Consider the following 22,108-nt stretch of genomic DNA (forward strand, 5'->3'; position numbering starts at 1 on the left):
ATTATTATTAAAAACACCCTTATTCTAAAAAAAAACATTCTGATATTATTTTACAAAAGCATGCTTAAGCTTTATTACCCTTTCTGCAGCAGATTCAAAGAATTATATCTTTTACTGCAGTGTATATTTTATTGGTTTACTTCAGGCTGACTTGCAGGCCAAACATTTTGGCAGTTTCCGCAAAACAGGACATCAAGCGCTGAAGAGCTGGCTCAGAATGGGCAACTAAAGCAGCATCGTCTACAAAGAGTAGTTCACGGACAAGTTGCTCTTGTGTCTTGGTGTGAGCTTGCAGGCACCTCAGATTGAAGAGACTGCCATCCGTGCGGTACCGGATGTAAACAGCGTCTTCATTGTTGAGGTCTTTCATGGCTTGTTTCAGCATCATGCTGAAGAAGATTGAAAAGAGGGTTGGTGCGAGAACACAGCCTTGCTTCACGCCATTGTTAATGGAGAAGGGTTCAGAGAGCTCATTGCTGTATCTGACCCGACCTTGTTGGTTTTCGTGCAGTTGGATAACCATGTTGAGGAACTTTGGGGGACATCCGAGGCGCTCTAGTATTTGCCAAAGCCCTTTCCTACTCACGGTGTCAAAGGCTTTGGTGAGGTCAACAAAGGTGATGTGGAGTCCCAAGATCGTGTTATATGGCGAGCTCTCCACTGGCCACCGAGACAGAGGTGCACCAAAGAAGAGGTACAAGGACTGCCTAAAGAAATCTCTTGGTGCCTGCAACATTGACCACCGCCAGTGGGCTGATATCGCCTCAAACCGGGCATCTTGGCGCCTCACAGTTCAGCGGGCAGCAACATCCTTTGAAGAAGACCGCAGAGCCCACCTCACTGACAAAAGACAAAGGAGGAAAAACCCAACACCCAACCCCAACCAACCAATTTTCCCTTGCAACCGCTGCAACCATGTCTGCCTGTCCCGCATCAGACTTGTCAGCCACAAATGAGCCTGCAGCTGACGTTGACATTACCCCTCCATAAATCTTCGTTCGCGAAGCCAAGCCAAAGAAAGAAAGAAGCAGTATTCATTAACCTACTCAAGTTCTTTGCCACTGTCTTGATCTTGACCTTGCTTGACCAAGCAAAGAAATGTGTCTCGTCAGTATCAATCTGTCGCCTTAATGAAAAACAGTTTTTCACAATTCTATCTGTCATAATTCCATTCTACCAAGGCCAAATCCCTTGCTATCTCACTGAAATCAACCTTCAACTTGAGTATTTTCTTGAATTTTTTCCACAAATGCTCTAAACTAAGATTATAAATTAATAATATTGTGATTCCTACTTCCCAATGCTCTTTTGTTGAAACATGCTCCATTTGTCTCACTTTATTCTCCAGAACTGGATCCAGTATTGACTTCCTTGTAGGCTTTAAAGCATTTTGATTCAGAAAATTTTTGTCTGCATTTTAAGAATTCCTTCTTCTCTAATATTAACTCTATTTATCAACGTATGAGAGTCATTAACGTCCCTGCCATTTCTATGCTAATACAACTATTCCATCAAATAAATGGCATTAAATCAGATGCACTTCAGCTTGCTTGGAATTTATTGCTTCTTTGGAGACAAGTGAATAATGCCTATATTTAGCTAATTGAAATGCAAACATCATACATTCTAGATTGAAATAGCATCTGCCTTCCTCCCAAGTTAAAGTGCCAACAAAATAGTTAATGAACAATTACCTCCTTACAAAACTATCAAACAATTAGTTGGACAATCACATTCATTCTTGTATCTTCCTGAAATGATCCTGCAAATTTGCCCTTCTATCTTCATCATGTTATTTTGTGAATTGTGGTGAGATGTTCCATCATAAAATGTCTTCTATTCTACAAGTAGATTTTATCTTTGAATAGTCAGACCTACTATTCCTTTCCAGAGCATGATATTATCACTGGGCACAGTACTCCAATTAATAAACTACATGGGACTGAACACAAATGTAAGCTTTCTTTCTTGTTCTTAAAGACCTTGATGGGATTTATTGTCTATTTTATGTCAAAGCATTAGGCTCATTGAACTGATGATATTCCTTCACTCCACCCCATTTCCCAACTTGGATTACCAACATAGCATGTTTTTTTAAATTCCTGATGCATGCACACTGCTATAGTGATCTTGACAAGTTAGAGATCAGGAGCCCAGTCATAGTTGAAGATGTGTAAATTTTAGTTTATATTCTATCAGTACAGTTTTATATAGTATTCACAGGCTACACCTTCAATAATGCCCTCATAATCCCTAATATACCTTTGAATTTCTGACGCAATTGCTTTTCAAGTAAGTTGTGAATCTATAGAATTCTCTGCCCAAGGAAGCAGTAAAGGTTGCTTTATGAAATATATTTGAGAGTTGGATAAAGATTTGCATAGTAAGGGATTTAAGAGTAATGGGGAAAAGGCAGGTAGGTGGAGCTGAATGCATAGCCAGGTCAGCCATGATCTTATTAAATGGCAAAGGAGGCTTGACAGCCGACTCTGGCTCCTATTTTTGTTATGTTCTTATGAACTGGATTTTAGTTTCTGTGAAATTCATAAAGTCAATGGAGTTGTATAGCATAGCAAAAGACCCTTTTGCACATGTCCATGCCAATAAAGCTGTCTATCAAAGCTTATGTCATTCTTTTGTGTTTGGCCTATATCCCTCTAAACCTTTCCAAGCCAAGAACCTGTCCAAATATCTTTTTATATGTTATAATTAGACCTGCTCTACTACCTCCTCTGGCAGCTAATTCCATACACCCACCACCTTCTGCATAGGAAAAATTTGGCCCCAAGATCCCATTTAAATCTTTTCTCTCTCATCTTAAAAGTTTATCCTCTAATTAAAGATGCTCTTTTAAAAAAAAACACTGTGACAATCTCTTCATTTATTCCCCTCATAATTATATAAACCTCATTAAGGTCACCTCTCCACTACTTTGCACCAGGACAAACTGTCCAGCGTATGCAATCCATCTGTACAGCTCAAGCCCTTCATTTGTCTAAAGAAGTAGACTCAGACAAGCAGAAGGTATTTGTATTTGTAACTACCAGGACTTTTATTTGCATATTTGTAAGAATATTTTTTTTTTGGTTAAATATAGTACAAAAAAAATGACTTAACACCTTCTCTCAGATATTTTATAATGCTACAGCTAAGAATATTTCTCAATGATATCAATCTTCCTTTTGAGAGAACATCTTGGATTCAAGCCCCAATATATTGACTGTGCATATAATCTCTACTGGTATCTCAGTGTGGTCAGTGCTACATTATTTTGGATAAGGCATTACATCGAGACTGCTGCTTCCCATCTGAATTTATAGATTCTGTACAGGTTTCTCCCAGTTAATGAACATTTGTTTAATACATCTTCACTACAATTATAGGTTCTTTTTAATTTATCACTTAACAGAGGTTTGGTTTTCCTCATATTTGTGGACTGTCAGGATAGTATGGGATTTAGAGGTGCTAGTATTCATTCCCATGCATTTGTTGCCTTTGTCTTTCTTGATGGTAGAGATTTAGGAGGTACTGTCAGAACAACAAATGAAGAGAGGGGGGTGTGGAATAGGCGTGGGGGATAACTGCAGGGTATTTTGTGGGTGGCATATACTGCAGCCAGTAGTGCAGGGAATAAATGCCTGTGATAGTGGATAGAAGGGCAGTTAGGTGGATTGTTTTGGCCTGGATGAGAGTGAACTTCTTGAGTACTATTCGAACAGTAGGTTGCCAATCTCCCAAATGTATGTAGGCCATAATTTTTTTGTGGCATTTGAGGTCTGGATTTTCAAACATCCTTTTCCTCAGTCAAATAATGTGTTGGCACATTCAAAGCGATAAAGCATTTTGAAATCTGGTTCTGAGTAGAAGCAACATTGGTTGAATAATTTCCCATTTATGTGCAGATTAGGTACACCCGAGCTTGTAGGAGGAAGACATATCCAGAAGCGAGAGAAATGTCACCATTGATTTTGCTGCTAAATCCTTCAAATCCATTCTGAACACAAGCATCAATTCATGGGCCAACAATCCCAGCCTTAACAGAACTCATTGGACTCTATTGTGCAAGTAATAACTTTTTTTGTGCCCAACATTAAAGCCAAAGCATAAACTCTATTCCAAGCTGTTATGGAAAGAGATTACCAGTTCAACAAAAAAAATTCAAGGATGCTCTGAAATGCAAAAATCCCAGTGATAGTTGCATTTCCATAAGTCCCTGCCAGCTTAAAGTGCTGAAGCAGCATATCAGGAGCACATACAAAAACAGTGTAAAAGAAGTGCACTACATTACATGCAACTCATCTATCCACCCAGTAAGGTATCGCCTGCCCTTTCTATAATAGTGTCTGTGGGTCGTAAATGGGCCTCATCAGTCACCTCAGAACTTAAAAAATACAGAAGGTGGAGGTATTGGTAGTTTGGAACTCCAAGTAGAGTATATTCCAGCATGATCCTGATGTGTCTTTCAAGTTGTTGAGATTGACTCAGGTCTTGAGTTCATGCTTGATGCCCAGCTTGTTTGCACTGCATTTATCTGGATGTGATTTAACTAATTGAGTTTTTGGTCAATGTTAACCCTTGTCTTGATGATGGGAGACTGAATAATATTGATGTCAATAAATATCAAGAATAGGTGGTTACATTCTTTCTCAATGGAGGTGGAAATTGTGTGGCATATCAGTCCATGCCTGGATTCTTGTTGTAAGAAAAGATGGATCATTTCATTTTGTGAGGAATCACAAATAGAATCGAACACTTCGTAGTCAACAGCAAACAGCATCACTTATGGCCTTTATAATGCAAAGAACATCATTGATTTTTTTTTAAATTTTTTTATTTTTCACACTATAAACCATATTGATCAAGATACATACATTTTCCTTCTTAAATATATACAGTGTCGTTTTCTCCCCCCTCCCTCCTCCCCTCCCTCCCTCCCCTCCCATTTATTTAAAGTTCAGAATATAAGATACATTAAACACGTCAAACAATGTTGTCACTCAATAAAAATAAACAAGAAATTCCACTGAGTCAGTTCTTTTCATTCTCTTCTCCTTCTGTCATTTTAGGTGGTAGATGTCCACGGTAGGTTTTCTCTATTATGTTTCATGCATGGCTCCCATATTTGTTCAAATTTTGTAATGTTATTTCTTAAATTATACGTTATTTTTTCTAATAGAATACATTTATTCATTTCTATATACCATTGTTGTATTCTCAAGTTATCTTCTAATTTCCAGGCTGACATAATACATTTTTTTGCTACAGCTAGGGCTATCATAACAAATCTTTTTTGTGTTCCATCCATATCGAGTCCAAATTCTTTATTTTTTATGTTACTTAGGAGGTAGATTTCTGGGTTTTTGTGATTTTATTTAATATCTGGTTTAGATCTTCCCAAAAATTTTTCACTTTCTCACATGTCCAAATTGCATGAATTGTTGTTCCCATTTCCTTTTTACAGCGAAAACATCTGTCAGATACTGTTGGGTCCCATTTATTTAACTTTTGAGGTGTAATGTATAGCCTGTGTATCCAGTTATATTGTATCATACGTAACCTCGTGTTTATTGTATTTCTCATAGATCCTGAGCATAACTTCTCCCATGTTTCATTCTTTATCTTTATGTTTAGATCTTGTTCCCATTTTTGTTTAGTTTTACCATTTGTTTCCTCATTCTCCTTTTCTTGTAGTTTAATATACATGTTTGTTACAAATTTTTTGATTATCATTATGTCTGTAATCACATATTCAAAATTACTTCCCTCTGGTAACCTCAGACTGCTTCCCAATTTGTCCTTCACGTAGGATTTCAGTTGGTAGTATGCCAACACTGTATCGTAAGTTATATTTATCCTTCATTTGTTCAAAAGATAATAATTTATTTCCCGAAAAACAATTTTCTATTCTTTTGATCCCTTTTTCTCCCATTCTCTAAAGGAAAGGTTATCTATTGTAAAAGGGATTAGCTGATTTTGCGTCAGTATTAGTTTTGGTAGTTGGTAATTTCTTTTATTCCTTTCTACATGAATTTTCTTCCAAATGTTGAGCAGATGATATAATACTGGAGAATTCCTACGTTGTACCAATTTTTCATCCCATTTATATAATATATGTTCAGGTATGTTCTCCCCTATTTTATCTAGTTCTAATCTAGCTTTTCCCTTGTTTGATAAAAATCTGATAGGTATCTTAATTGTGCGGCTCTATAATAATTTTTAAAGTTTGGCAGTTGTAAGCCTCCTTGTTTATACCATTCTGTTAATTTATCTAGTGCTATCCTCGGTTTCCACCCTTTCCATAAAAATTTCCTTATTATTTTCTTTAACTCCTTGAAGAATTTCTCTGTTAAGTGTATTGGTAATGCCTGAAATAGGTATTGTATCCTTGCGAAAATGTTCATTTTAATACAGTTTATCCTTCCTATTAGTGTTAGTGGTAAGTCTTTCCAATGCTCTAAGTCGTCTTGTAATTTTTTTCATTCGTGGATAATAATTGAGTTTATATAGATGGCCAAGGTTTTTATTTATTTGTATACCTAGGTATCGCATTGCTTGCGTTTGCCATCTGAATGGTGATTTTTTCTTAAATTTTGAGAAATCCGCATTATTTATTAGCATTGCTTCACTTTTATTTGCGTTAATCTTGTAACCCGACACTTCTCCATATTCCTTCAATTTCTTATGTAATTCTTTTATTGATATTTCTGGTTCTACAAAGTATACTATAACGTCATCTGCAAATAGACTGATTTTATATTCCTTGTCTTTTATTTTTATCCCTTTTATTTTATTTTCTGTTCTTATCAATTCTGCTAGTGGTTCTATGGCTAACGCGAACAATAAGGGAGATAGTGGGCATCCCTGCCTTGTTGATCTGCTTAAGTTAAATTGTTTTGATATATATCCATTTACTGTCACTTTCGCCAATGGCCCCTTATATAATGCTTTAATCCAATTTATATATTTCTCTGGTAAACTGAATTTTTGTAGTACTTTGAATAAATAATTCCATTCCATTCCTTCTCTGCGTCTAAAGCAACCGCTACTGTTGGAGCTTTATTTCCTTCTACTCCATGAATTAAGTTTATAAATTTACAGATATTGTCTGTTGTTTGTCTTTTTTTAATAAATCCAGTTTGGTCTAGATTTGCTATTTTTGGTACATAGTCAGTTAGTCTATTTGCTAATAGTTTAGCTATTATCTTATAATCTGTATTAAGTAAAGATATTGGGCTATATGACGCTGGTGCGAGTGGATCTTTCCCTGTCTTTGGTATTACTGTAATTCTTGCTGTTTTGCATGAATCTGGTAAGCTTTGTGTTTTATCAATCTGGTTGATTACTTCCAGAAGGGGAGGAATTAATAAATCTTTAAATGTTTTATAGAATTCTATTGGGAATCCATCCTCTCCTGGTGTTTTATTATTCGGTAGTTTTTTTTTATTATCTCTTGTATTTCTTCTATTTCAAATGGTTCTGTTAATTTATTTTGTTCCTCTGTTTGTAATTTCAGTAGTTCAATTTTAGTTAAAAATTCATCTATTTTGTCTTCTTTCCCTTCGTTTTCAGTTTGATATAATTGTTCGTAGAATTCTCTGAAGTTTTCATTAATCTCCGTTGGATTATATGTGATTTGCTTGTCTTTTTTCCTTAATGCCAATACCATTCTCTTAGTTTGTTCTGTCTTAAGCTGCCACGCTAGAATTTTGTGCGTTTTTTCTCCTAGTTCATTATATTTGTTTTGTCTTCATTATGTTCTTCTCCACTTTATATGTTTGTAGTGTTTCATATTTTATTTTTTTATCTGCCAATTCTCTTCTTTTATAGTTGTGTCTTCCTTCAATGCTAATTCTTTTTCTATATTTGCTATTTCCCTTTCCAACTGCTGTTTCCTGATTGTAGTCCTTCTTCATCTTAGATACATAACTTATTATTTGCCCTCTGAAGAACGCTTTCATTGCTTCCCGTAGTATAAACTTATCTTTCACTGATTCTGTATTTATTTCAAAGTACATTTTAATTTGTCGTTCAATGAATTCTCTAAAATCCTGCCTTTTAAGTAGCATGGAGTTTAATCTCCATCTCTACATTCTTGGTGGGATGTCCTCTAACTCTATTGTCAATATCAGGGGAGAGTGGTCCGATAATAGTCTAGCTTTATATTCTGTTTTCCTAACTCTGTCTTGCATGCGAGCTGATAACAGGAATAGGTCTATTCTTGAGTATGTTTTATGACTACCCGAATAATATGAATATTCATTTTCCTTTGGGTGTTGTTACCTCCATATATCCAAAAGTTGCATTTCTTGCATCGATTTAATTATAAATTTGGTTATTTTGTTCTTTCTGTTAATTTTTTTCCCAGTTTTATCCATGTTTGAATCCAAATTAAGGTTGAAATCCCCTCCTATTAGTATGTTCCCTTGCGTGTCTGCTATCTTCAAAAAAATACCTTGCATAAATTTTTGATCTTCTTCGTTAGGTGAATATACATTGAGTAAATTCCAAAACTCCGAATATATCTGACATTTTATCATTACATATCTCCCTGCTGGATCTATTATTTCCTCTTCTATTTTGATTGGTACATTTTTACTGATTAATATAGCTACTCCTCTAGCTTTTGAATTATATGACGCTGCTGTTATATGTCCTATCCAATCTCTCTTTAATTTCTTGTGTTCCACTTCAGTTAAGTGTGTTTCTTGTACGAATGCTATATCAATTTTTTCTTTTTTCAGTAAATTTAGCAGTTTCTTCCTTTTAATTTGGTTATGTATTCCATTAATATTTAAAGTCATATAGTTCAACACAGCCATTTCATTCTTTGTTTATCTTTCCTTTCCGTTTCCTCATCATCACCTTTCCTTCTTATCCATTTCTGCTTTCTTTTTTTGAACACTTTATAAGACAACATTTCTAAAACATAATACATTTCCCTTATTCTCCTATCTAAAATTCCTTTAACCCCACTATCCCCTCCCCTTCCTGAGTTGCCCTTTGTCCCTTGTCGGGCAACCACATCTCCCCTCTCCATTTGGATTTGCGAATTCACTCGCAAGCGTCAACTGATTTCGCAGTGACCGTAACTCTTCCCCACCTGGCCCCCCCAGAAAAGATTTTAATTTTCATATACAACAAAGGTCACTCTCTTAATTCCCCCCATACTTCCTTTCTTCCCTTTCTTTCCCTTCTTAGTTCTTACCTATATTCTTTTATATATATATATATATACACATACCTACATACATATAGTTTGTGGTCATTTTTGCTCTCGTTACATATCTTCCTCTCTCTGTCTGTTTTGTAGTTGTTCTGCAAATTTTCTTGCTTCCTCCGGATCCAAGAATAGTCTGTTTTGCTGCCCTGGAATAACTATTTTAAGTACCGCTGGATACTTTAGCATAAATTTATATCCTTTTTCCATAGGATCGTTTTTGCTGCATTAAACTCCTTCCTCTTCTTCAGGAGTTCAAAACTTATATCTGGATAGAAAAAAAATTTTTGACCTTTGTATTCCAGTGGTTTTTTGTCTTCTCTTATTTTCCTCATTGCTTTCTCCAATATATTTTTTCTTGTTGTATATCTTAAGAATGTTACTAGAATGGATCTTGGTTTTTGTTGTGGTTGTGGTTTAGAGGCAAATGTTCTGTGTGCCCTTTCTATTTCCATTTCTTCCTGTAATTCTGGTCTTCCTAGGACCCTGGGGATCCATTCTTTTATAAATTCTCTCATATTCTTGCCTCCTTCTTCTTCCTTAAGGCCCACTATTTTTATATTGTTTCTTCTATTATAATTTTCCATTATATCTATCTTCTGAGCTAACAGCTCTTGTGTCTCTTTAACTTTTTTTATCAGATTCTTCTAATTTCTTTTTTAAGTCATCTACTTCCATTTCTACAGCTGTTTCTCGTTCTTCCACCTTGTGTCCACTCTTTTTCCTATATCTGACATGATCATCTCTAATCTATTCATTTTTTCTTCTGTACTTTTTACTCTTCTTTTTATTTCACTGAATTCTTGTGATTGCCATTCTTTTACTGATTCCATATATTCTTTAAAAAAATATATATCCATGCACTTGCCCTTCCCTTCATCATCCATTTCTCTATGTTCTTCCTCTTCTTCTGAGTCCACTCCAGGATCTATGTCCTTTACCTCTGTCTCTTCTGGTTTTCTTGTTGGTTTGTTTGTTTTATTTTGTTGGGTATTTTTGGTATTCTTACTTTTACTAGAAGTGTCTTGCTGCTGGTCTTCTTCCTCTGGGTTGGTCATCTGCTGTTTCTTTGATTTCTTTTTACTCTCTTCTTTCTTGCTTTCATTATTTTCTGTGTTTTCCTCTTGCTGCTTTGTTGTGGTTCAATTTCAGCTGTGGAGATCGACTCCTCAGCTGGTCCCCCCTCCCGTCAGTGTTATTTTTGTCTTGCGCATGCGCGGTTGCGCACTTTTGTTTGGCTCCGTGAGCCACTTTTGTAGACCCGAGTTCGGGGCTTCAACTGACCTTAGGGAGCGGGCTTCTCTCTCCGTGGTGGGCCTCCTCGGACAGGTAAGGCCTTCACCTTCTTCCTCTGACGTCCTTTCTTCTTCTCTTCTTCCCGTTGTTTTTGGCTTTTCTTTTTTCGCTGCCATTTTCTCCACACCTTTACTTTCATTTTATTTTGGTTTTTGTGTTTGTGCCTTTGTTTTTTCACTGTCTTTTTTTAACTTTTCTGGAGAGGGCTGGAGTTCCCCGACCAGCCACTACTCCATCACGTGACTCCCCAAGAACGTCATTGATATAGCAGGTAAAAATAACTGGGTCTAAGAAACTACCTTGAGGAACTGCTTGGGGCTGGTCTGGTTGACTATTAACCACAACCATCTGTCTTTGTGTGAGGTGTGACTCTAGGTGTGGCCCTTTCACTTCAGTTTTACCAAGATCTTTTACCTGAGCATAATCAGTCAAATCTGGTTTCGATGTCACAGCAGTTGCTCTTTTATCACTTTTGGAATTCAGCTCATTGATCCATGGGTATTTGTGGCAGATTATTAGAGTGTGTGTTATTTCACAGAACTGTTGATAAAACCTTGGGTCACTTTTCTGATAATTGAGAGTAGAGTGGTTGGTTAGTAATCAGCCTGATTTAATTTATTGCCATAAAGTTAAGCAGCACAGAAACAGGCCATTTGCCCTATTGGTCTGCATTGATGATCAAGCATCAATTATCTTTATTTCCTCATATTCTCATTATCTCCCCATCTCATGTGCCCCCCTCCCATTCCACAGATTCTACCAATTGGGGTAATTTATAATGACAAATTAACTTAACTTGGCATGTGAGAGGAAATTGGAGTATCCAGAGAAAACCTGTGTGGTTACAGGAAGTCTGCAAAAGGAGAACCAGAGTTCAGGATTGAATTCAACTCACTAGAGTTGAGTGCTCACTGGTATATATCACCTCTGAGCTTAACTGCTATTTTGAAACAATACTTCCCTGGATAATTTTCCACATCATCACATGGATTCTAGTATTATAACTACAGTACAACTCTAATTATCTGAAATGCTCAGGACTGCGCCTATGTCGGATAAATGTTTTTTTCAGATAACTGGTCTTTTTTTTTCAGCCCAGTAGCAACAGCAAATCACTTGTATCAATGTTTCAACAACAACAAACAACAAGAAGCAGCTTTTTAAGCATTATGTTTAATTTGCCGCTGATCACCAAGACCTCCCAACCGCTGCCACCAATCACCAACATGTCCCCACCACTGATCCTGGGGAGGCTTTCCGGGTTGGTGGAACACTCACTGACAAGTCAGCGGGCTCCTGTCTCCCCAGTCACCAGAGGTCCTGACACCAAAGTCCTGACTCTGAATCCTCCCCTCGGCCTACTGCACATGTACACCAGGGAGTCTGATGTGTGTGTGTAGGCCGAGGGGAGGATTTGGAGTCAGCGTCGGGACCTCTGGTATGCCGAGGAGGGAGGGAGGGAGGGGAGGGGAGGGAATGCCATCAACTCCAAGGTCCCGCTCCTGCCCGGGAGGTCACTCTCCTTGATGATGTCGGGACAAGGGATTCTTCTAACTGCTTGCGGCTGGGAGACAGTGGCACGCAGTTTGAGAGGAAGAGTTGGAGAAAAACATCAATAGGGGAAGGTAAAGAAGAAATGGAAAGAAAGAGTTACCTAAACAAGGACAATCATCATTCTAAATTCATGTCAATTAAATTTTTATTTCAACCTGTGAGGTCAGTTCGGCTCCAAAAAAATTTTTCAGATCAATGAATATTTCTGATTTGTTTCAGATATCATCATTATCCGAAATTATTTTAAAAATTCAGAATAAGGAGGATTTTAAAGAATCTGATTTTGGATAATCGGAGTTGTATTACACAACAATAGCTTGGCTAGAGGTACATCTTGTCCCAGAACGTGTCTTTGGTACCAGAGCTAGGATGTTTTCTGGTCCCTTAACATTTCAGTGTCTAGTATTATACTGAAAGCAGGAAAAATTATGTGCAGGGACAGGCCATTCCTCTCCTAGAGCCTGATCAGCCACTGAATAAGAAATTGATCTCAACTCTGTATTCTTGCCTATCCATGAAAACCTTTCAACCATTGCTTAAGATGGTTCACCAATGAAAATAAGTAAACATTAAAACTGAATGTAATTGGATGAATATTTAATTTTAAATATTCTTGAGAGACATAACCAACATTCTTAAAAGATGTACAACTGACAGAAATTCAATGTCATCAGTTATAGAGAGATACTGCACTTCAGCCATGAGTCCATGTCAACCATCAACAACTATTTACATATTTATATTTCATTCTACAGGGACCATCAGATTTTGGAATGGTTCTTGTTCGGAATGAACAATTCTTACTCTCAGATTGCAAAGCTACTTATTTCTAGAAATGGAAGTTGGCATCATCACCACTTGGGTCATTCAATCTCTTCATCTTCATCCTATAACAGATCATCCCTTTCATTTTCACTGTGACTGTAGAACTTAAAATACATTTTCCTAACTTTTACTAGTTCAAATAAAGTCATCAACAAGTAATCTCTCTCCACAGATGCTGCCATTTTTTGTTGGTTTAATCGCTTACCTTGACTGAAGGCTTCTTTGTTGCAAATCCTCTGAACCATCCTGAAAATACAAAATAAAATTTTCAAGCAAGAAAAATGCTGTCACTATTATGTTAAGAAAAATTATAACATTGCTATCAGAAGAAACTGACTTTGAATTATGGAAAATATTGGTGGAGGTGAGAACAAACAAGGATTGAGGAAGGGATATTATTGCATGCTCCAATTTCTAGGTCACATGGAAGATCCATCAATATCTATGAAATTTTGTTACCTCACTTTACAGTACAAGCATTCTGACTTGCTTTTCTTCCCGTTTTCCATGCTTTTACTACCAATTTCCATTTCAATATTCACATCTGTGAATTGTAGTTTCTTTATTCTATCATTGTTTTCTTTGGTAAAGCTGTTTTCACAAACTTTTCTTCTTCCAATTCTATCATATTATACTATTTATTTTCCAATGGGTGTGCTTTATCTTTTCTCCTTTTCCAAATGAATCTCTTCTCTAATACCATTCAGTCCCATATACAGTCTTTGACTTGAAATATTAACTAATGTCATCTATTGAAGTTTTCCCAATATTTTCAAAGACAGAAGGGTGCAAAACAGAAATAAATATAAGATGAATAGAAGTGGATGAAATACCATAACAAATTTTAATATTAAGGACGATAAACAGCATATAAATGCTACAGGAAAAAAAGGATCATGTTCAAAAGAGGTGCATCAGACTTATTCCTGAGATGAGCAGATTGTCTTATCACAAGAAACTAAAAAAGTTGTTGTTTTTTTGAAATTTAGAAGAATTGTAGGTTATCCTATTGAAACAAATAAGATACTAAGGAGAAAAAAAATCAAATACTGAGGAGCTTAGTGAGTCAAGCAACATTTGTGGAAGCAACATGATAATTGACATTTCAAGTCAAGACGCTGCATCAGGAGTCCTCAAAACGTTTGTTGATTTGTTCTAGATTCCAGCATCTGTCATCTCCCTTGTGCCTTGTGGAGAAACAGCAGGTAAAGCAGTGTACTTTATATAGTAAAGATAAACTTATATAACAAATGTTTCAGGCTTGAGAACTTCATCAAGTTATGAAAAAAACATAGGTAGGTGCCCAAACAAAATGGTGGAGGGAGGGAAGGCAGAGGGAGAATAACAGTCCCAAAGGCAGGAGGTAATAAGTGGATAAGGGAGGGAGGGCACACCAGCAAGCAGGGGGAGGAGGGATGGTTCTGTGAATGGAAAGGGAAGGGGGTGGAGAGTTGGAGGAAAGAAGATAAAGGGAAAGGGCAGTAAAGAAGAACAAAAAATAGGCTAGTGGAAACTGGAGAAGCTGATGTTAATGCCATCTAATTGGAGAGTGCCCAGATGAAAAATTAAATGTTGCGCCTCTAATTTACATATGGTCTTGGTGGGACAGTACATGACGCCATAGATGCACATGTCATCATGGGAATGGGGTGTAGAATTGAAGTGGTTGGCCACTGGCAGATCCCTATCACTGATAAAGACAAATCAAGTTGTCCGCATTAGATTTCTCTTACAGTATTTTACCACTGTAAATTAAATTGAACACCAACAAACTTAAAGGCAGTTTCTTCCCCGCAGCCATCAGGCCCCACAAGTGTCCCCAGACATATGGCCTTTGCTTTGATTTTGTTTTATTGCAAATCTATACTCTAATTGTGCTCAAGCCCTTTTACTTCATATGGCTGTTTGCATGTTAGAGTTACCCTCTTAGACTACTTGCAGAAGAACATTTCCCACTCCATGAGATATGTGATGACAAAACTCAATCCCAATTAACAAAGATTACAGTGCTTCCGATTTTCTGTATCCAATTCACATTGGGTGGAATTCTATGACGATTTACTTATATCTGTTACATTTTCATTTTCTAACCATACTTCTATTTCAATTTTATTGTGAATCATTTCAATAAACCAATTCTATGCTCCCCTGGAATCTGAAACTGCTCGTGGTACACTACCCAATACAGGTGACGCCAACTTGTGCACAGACCTCGATGGTTGCAAGATTTAAAATAAAAACACAGTTGTCTCCTTTAACAGGCTGTCAGCATCAGGACCAAGCAGTAGGATCTTGCCAAACAGCAATGTGTCTCTGCTCTCCTGGGCCCACACCAGCTGCAATGCTGCCATTTCAACACCTCAGGCAGAGCCGCTACTTTTTTGTTTAAAAATTTTTTTAAACAGCATTGTACATTACAGACACAAATTAGAGCAAATAAATGAAAAAAAAGAGACAATGAGTGCACAAAATATTTTTACTACAATTGCAATTTAATTTAAACCAGTGATTCTCAACCTTTTTCTTTCCACTCATATACCACTTTAAGTAATCCCTATGCCATCGGTGCTGTGTGATTAGTAAGAGATTGCTTAAGGTGGGATGTGAGTGGGAAGGGAAGGTTGAGAATCACTGCTCTAGACCCAATTGTTACTGAAATATTTTGCTTGAGAAAAATTGTCATTGGCCCATTTCCTTTGGATTTATGAAACTGTGCACATAACGAGTCAATTAGGTACAATTAAAACAGTGGTTTTCAAACTTTTTCTTTCCACCCACATGCCACCTTAAGCAATCCTTTACTAATCACAGAGCACCGATGGCATAGGGAATACTTAAAATGGTATGTGAGTGGAAAGAAAAAGGTTGAGAACCACTGATTTAACCTTTTATGTAAAACCCAACCCACCAATACTTGAGTGTACCTGCCCTTCTGGCATTTGCCAGAATTGTCTGATGCCCAGACTGGGCCTGAATTTTTATTATAGTTTTTTCTGCTCACTTTCACTGAATGCATTTATTAAAATCATAGCAAATTTAGGGTGAGGGTTTCTTTCCCGTAGCCATCAGGCCCCACAAGTGTTCTCAACGTAGCACACTGAATTAAGGAAAACCTTTTCTCACATATGAGTATCTCAACAAAGGTCTTGGAATTTCAACTAGAACCATCAGTAAATTTCCTTCAAAAGTTGGAATCAAATTTTATTTAACTAAACTCGAAATGATCTAAAGAATGAGCTATTGATAGGCATCTTACCAGTTCTGGCAGATGGAATACAATGTTAGTAAGTGTGAGGTTATCCACTTTGGCAAGAAAAATAAAAGAGCTAAATATTATTTAAAGGGTGAAAAACTACAGCATGCTGTTGTGCAGAGGGACTTGGGAGTGCTTGTGCATGAATTGCAAAAAGTTAGGTTGCAGGTGCAGCAGGTTATTAAGAAGGCAAATGGAATGTTGGCCTTCATCGCTAGAGGAATTGAATTCAGGAGTAGGAAGGTAATGTTGCAACTGTATAAGGTACTGGTGAGACCGCACCTGGAGTACTGTGTCCAGTTCTGGTCTCCTAACCTGTTTAACCTTTCCCTGTAACTCAGTTTCTGAAGTCCAGGCAACATCCTAGTCAATCTTCTCTGCACTTTCAACCTTATCGATATTTTTTCTGTAGTTAGACGACCAAATCTGAACACAATACTCTAAATTTGGTCTCACCAATATCTTATACAACTTTAACATAATATTCCAACTCCTGTACTCAGTACTTTCATTTATGAAGGCCAATATGCCAAAAAGCTTACTTTACAACCCTATCCACCTGTGACACCACTTTCAGGGAATTATGAATCTGTATTCAAAAATCCCTCTGTTCTACCACACTTCTCAGTGCCCTACCATTTACCATTTATGTCCTTTCTTGGTTTGTCCTTCCAAAATGCAAAACCTCACACTTGTCTGCATTACATTCCATCTGCCATTTTTCAACCATTTTTCCAGCTGGTCCAGATCCCTTTGCAAGCTTTCAAAATCTTCTTTGCTGCCAACACCACTTCCAATCTTTGTGTCATCTGAAAACTTGCTGATCCAATTTATCACATTATCATTCAGATCATTGATATTGATGACAAACAACAATGGTCCCAGCAATGATCCCTGAGTCACACCACTATTCACAGGCCTCCAAGTCTGAGAAGCAATTATCCACCACTCTCTGGTTTTTTCTTTCCAGCCACTGTCGAATCCAGTTCACCACTTCACCATGAATACCTAGCATCTGAACCTTCCTGATTAACCTCCCACACAGGTCCTTGTCAAAGGCCTTATTAAAATCCATGTTGTCAATATCCACAGCCATTCCTTCATCAACTTTCCCAGTAACCTCCTCGAAAAAACTCTCTACCACACACAAAATCATGTTGGCTATCCCTAATCAGTCCTTGGCTAACCAAATAATTGCATATCCAATCTCTTAGAACACTTTCCAATAATTTACCTACCACTGACATCAGGATCAATGGCTTATAATTTCCAGAGTTACTTTCAGAGCCATTTTTTGTTACGAACCACGCGTTAATGAGCAGCAATAGAACAATGAAACCGACAGTGTTTAGTTTTAAAACAGTAATTTTATTCTAACTCTTAAATTATAGTGATTCTTTAATATTTTATTTTAGTTTTCACAGATTTAGAAAATCCAATAAACAAAGCCATTCATGTACATATGCACACCCAAAGACTGTATTTGTCCTAACTCCCCCACCACAGTAATACATTCCAAAAAGTTATCTCAATCCCACCCATCGTGGGGCACACGACCCCTATCAAGACCTATAATGAAAAGAAACTCAAAAGAAAAAGAAAACTAAGGACTTGAAAAGAAAAGGGTAGGTATGTCATCTGCACCAAGTCCTATATCAGTAATCACACCTTGGGCTAAAATGATAAGAAGATAAACACGATCAGATTTAATGTGTATAAGTAGATGACACGTCTTTCTTGTTTGTTTTTCTTTTGTATAAAGTTGTTGTTTTATTGTATTTTATATGTTCAATATTTATTGGTTTTGGAGTGGGTGGGAAGGGGGAGAAAAGAGAGAAAATGTCATTGTGAATATTTAAAGATATACGTCTGTAAATATTTTGGTTGATATGGTTCATAGCGCGAAAAATAAAGAATTACAAACAAAAAAAAAATCACACCTTGGGCCATACTGGGATAATGTAACCTTATCCCTATTTAAAAGGGGGGAAAAAAAAATCAATCTATCTGAGAACCAATGTACTGCAAATAAGGTTGCAATATTCTAACGAATATGCCATGTTTCCTCTGTAGGTTATATGTGATTTTCTCCAGGGGAATGCACAAAACCATTATACACTTTCTGGCTACTGCCAAAGTGACCTCCACAAACAAAATTTGGAATTTAGTCAGTCTAAACTGTACTTCTCCAATATCCCCTAAGAGGAACAGCTCCAGATCCTGTGGAAAATCCACTCTTGTAATTTTTTTTAGAATATCCCTTAGGTCTTCCCAAAAGGTTCTCACTTTTGAGCACAGCCAGGTAGAGTGGACAAAAGTTCCGACCTCCACAGCACATCTGAAACGCATTTCTGAAATTTCAGACTTTGATCTGTGTAGTTTCTGAGGTATAAGGTACAACTGGTGCAGGAAGTTATACTGCACCATCCTGTATCTGGTGTTGACAACCCCCATCACACTGTCCAGACTCAGGTTCTGCCACCATTCTTCATTAATTGTTGTACTCAGGTCTGACTCCCATCTCTCCCTCAATCTGTAGGCCCAGTTTCGGACCCTCATTTTGGAATACATGATACATTTTTAAACACATTCCCCTTTCGAATTAGAATCTCCATGTCACTACATTCAGGCAGGGTATTTTACTCTCAGAAAATATCTTATTTGCAAATAGCAGAAGAATGTTCTGTTGGACAAATCACACTTGTTTCTCAATTGCTCAAATAACATAAGGTGCCCCCCTCCCCCACCTGGTAACAATCTTCGATACACCTGATCCCCCTCTGGCACCAGGTATCCACGATCTTATTTCCCAGAGTCAAGGTATTAAATTATTTGAGTCTCTTAAACTATTGTCTGAACTTTTAAACTATCCTTAACACTAAATCTATCCCCAACTATGTGCAGGTGTACTGGTGTATGTGTGCGATATATCCAAACCATTACAGTCCAGGCCAAAATCTAGAGGGTTACTTCAAAGTTCAGCCTTTCAAATTCATTGTTGAAGCGTAGGCCTTTGAAATTTGATGCCCAAAATGAATGATGAACTGATGGGGAGACTGGAGTTATAGCTGCTACAAACTCACAAATTCTTCTTGTGTTGCCTTTGAAGAAATGTCCATCAATACAAGCTGTGGTCATAACATTCTTGATCCTTTTGTAGGCAAGACTTGAACTGGGCAGCCTCTATGAAGCTTCCAAGACTCTGGTACCGGTCTCTCCAAGTGACTTTTGATGTGTTGGGTTCACAGACATGCAATAAAGACCTCTTTGAGCTTTGCATTCAGAACCTTTACTGAAAACAACCCTGCAGTACACTTTTCATTCAGGGCCCTTCCTTTGCTGCATCACCCCATCTGACCCGGAACAAACACAATACTGAAGCCTGGCCCATGACATCATCAACAGGTCAAATGCCAAACTAATAACATTACACCACATTCCCCCTTACTTTAAGTTCAAAATTAACCTTAACTGTGCCTTCTGCTCACTTCAATTTACACGAAAAACGTTCACAATACATATTTCCTTTAAACTTTTTTTTACAGCTCTCACATATTAAGTCTCTGTGGTTTTATAATTCTCTACCTGACCTTGTTCTCATGATGTCAGGCACACTCTGAGATTTTGTTGTTGCTGACAAGAGTCCCTGAACCTGCTTTTGCAGAAGTGTCCACTTCCAGCAAATGCTCCTGTAGATTCTCGCCCTGAGATTCTGGTACTAGTATAGACACAAGATGGTGATGATTCCTCCGCAGTGTTCCTTGGGATCTGCTGACCAGTTAAAACTGTGGGCTGTGGTGTGCCTTGTGCTCTTGCACCTGGGATCCAAACATGGTCTCCAGGTGACAGCTTTGCAAGGTTGCTTGTTCTGTGTCTCTTAATGAAATGTTTTACATCCATCCATCTTTTCTCTCTCCCCTTTTGATGGAGTTGTAGCAGGTCTGGGAGAGCCAACTTCAACCTATCTGGAAGGGTAGGTAATGTGGTGCGATGAGTCTTATGAGTAACTGGGCAGGACTGTAGCTGGCGCTCAGAAGTGTGGCTCTGTAGTAAGGCACAATAGGGATTCCTGGCTTCTTTAAGTTTTTAACAGTTTGTACAGCGTGTTCTGCCTTGCCATTACTCTGGGATATTTAGGGCTGTTGGTTAAATGCTCAAAGCCATAATCAGCTGCAAAGTCATTCATTTCGTGCCCAGACAATTTCCATTGTCACTTACGAATGTCTCTGGGATGCCATGCCATACGAACAATAGAGTTCAGATGAACAATTACATCTGTGGACTTTGTTGGACTGAGCTGCGCTATTTCTATATATCTAGAGAAATAGTCCACCACTAGCAAATGTGTACACTCTCTGAGAGTGAATAGATCTGCACCTAATTTTTGCCAGGATGTAGTGTGCGCCGAAAGAACCAAAGACTTGTTGATCCAAACCAATACTTTTATCAACTAAAGGACTGGAGCATATCACAAGTAGGTCGACCAGTCCAGAATGACCTGGTCTGGCTAGGAGCAATCCTTTACGATTGTGGCTTAACACAGTAGGTGTGGCTACACTCTCAGCCAATCACAGTCATCCTACACTTCTTCTTCTTTCTTCTTTGGCTTGGCTTCGCGGACGAAGATTTATGGAGGGGTAATGTCCACGTCAGCTGCAGGCTCGTTTGTGGCTGACAAGTCCGATGCAGGACAGGCAGACACGGTTGCAGCGGTGGCAAGGGAAAATTGGTGGGTTGGGGTTGGGTGTTGGGTTTTTCCTCCTTTGTCTTTTGTCAGTGAGGTGGGCTCTGCGGTCTTCTTCAAAGGAGGTTGCTGCCTGCCGAACTGTGAGGCGCCAAAATGCACAGTTTGAGGCGTTATCAGCCCACTGGCGGTGGTCAATGTGGCAGGCACCAAGAGATTTCTTTAGGCAGTCCTTGTACCTCTTCTTTGGTGCACCTCTGTCACAGTGGCCAGTGGAGAGCTCGCCATATAACACGATCTTGGGAAGGCGATGGTCCTCCATTCTGGAGACGTGACCTACCCAGCGCAGTTGGGTACATATGCACATTGGTGATAGAATCTGTACTATCACACAGGGTCTGTCTGGAAGTTTGGTTGGCATTAGAGGTTCTTTTGATTTTGCCTTTTCCTTAATACATTCTCTACATTTAAGGAGGAGCTCACTAATCTGACTGCTTAGTTCAGGCCACCAGTCTGACTGGCACGTTCCCTGCACTTTACTACCCCTGGTGGCCCTCGTGTATTTTCTCAAGTACATAATTTCTCATGTTAGCAGGAATAGCTAACCTTATGCCACACAGGAGGAGTCCATCATGCACCCTTAGAACTGCCCTCTCATGTCAGTAGCATTTGACTGGTCTCTGTAGCTGTTTCCTGTCTGGCCAACCCTCAACACAGTATCTTATGACTTGTGTGCAAACAATGTTGGCACACAGCTGCTCACTTGTCGAGAGATTGTCCAGCACAGACTTAATGTAGATATTAGCATCTTCCATGAGGCCACTGTCAGCAAGTGTGGCACCATCTTTGAGTGGGGAACAAGAGAGTGTGTCAGCTGTCGTGAGGCTTTTTCCAGATGTGTGTAAGATCAGGTAAGAGTACCTTATAAAGCGCATCCTGAACCTTTGTATCCGAGGTGGCAGCGAGTCCAAAGCCAGCCCATCTAGTAGTCTCACAAGAGGTTTGTGGTCCATTTCCAGCTTGAAATGTCGTCCATGGATGAAATCACTAAATCTTTCACAGGCCAAGGTCAGTGCTAGCATTTCCTTTTTCAGTTGAGCAAGTCGCTGCTCTGTCTGTGAACGACCTGGAAGCATAAGCAACTGGTGACCAAATGTATCCATCCTTTCATAGCATCACTGTTCTTAGCCCATAGACGAGGACTCAGCTGATATTCTCAGTTGGTTGTTAAGAGTCGTACAGCTGAAGGTCCAGTGCAGATGAGAGCTCACACTTGAGG

The 22,108-nt window shown here is 38.3% G+C and overlaps 1 protein-coding gene across 17 annotated transcripts in view; it reads right to left on the reverse strand.

Annotated features, from left to right (window-relative positions):
* The window catches only part of dock3 (dedicator of cytokinesis 3), a 939,092-nt gene that overhangs the window by 769,108 nt on the left and 147,876 nt on the right, over nt 1–22,108 (reverse strand). For 16 of the 17 annotated variants that reach the window (XM_069936839.1, XM_069936837.1, XM_069936835.1 and 13 more), the window contains one exon: nt 13,098–13,138. In XM_069936839.1, coding sequence (XP_069792940.1) covers nt 13,098–13,138 — 41 coding nt within the window. Of the gene's footprint in view, nt 1–13,097; nt 13,139–22,108 lie in introns of those variants that run through there. The other variant, XM_069936841.1, reaches the window with a different exon arrangement.

Source organism: Narcine bancroftii, chromosome 5, assembly GCF_036971445.1.
Source record: "Narcine bancroftii isolate sNarBan1 chromosome 5, sNarBan1.hap1, whole genome shotgun sequence".
NCBI lineage: Eukaryota > Metazoa > Chordata > Chondrichthyes > Torpediniformes > Narcinidae > Narcine > Narcine bancroftii.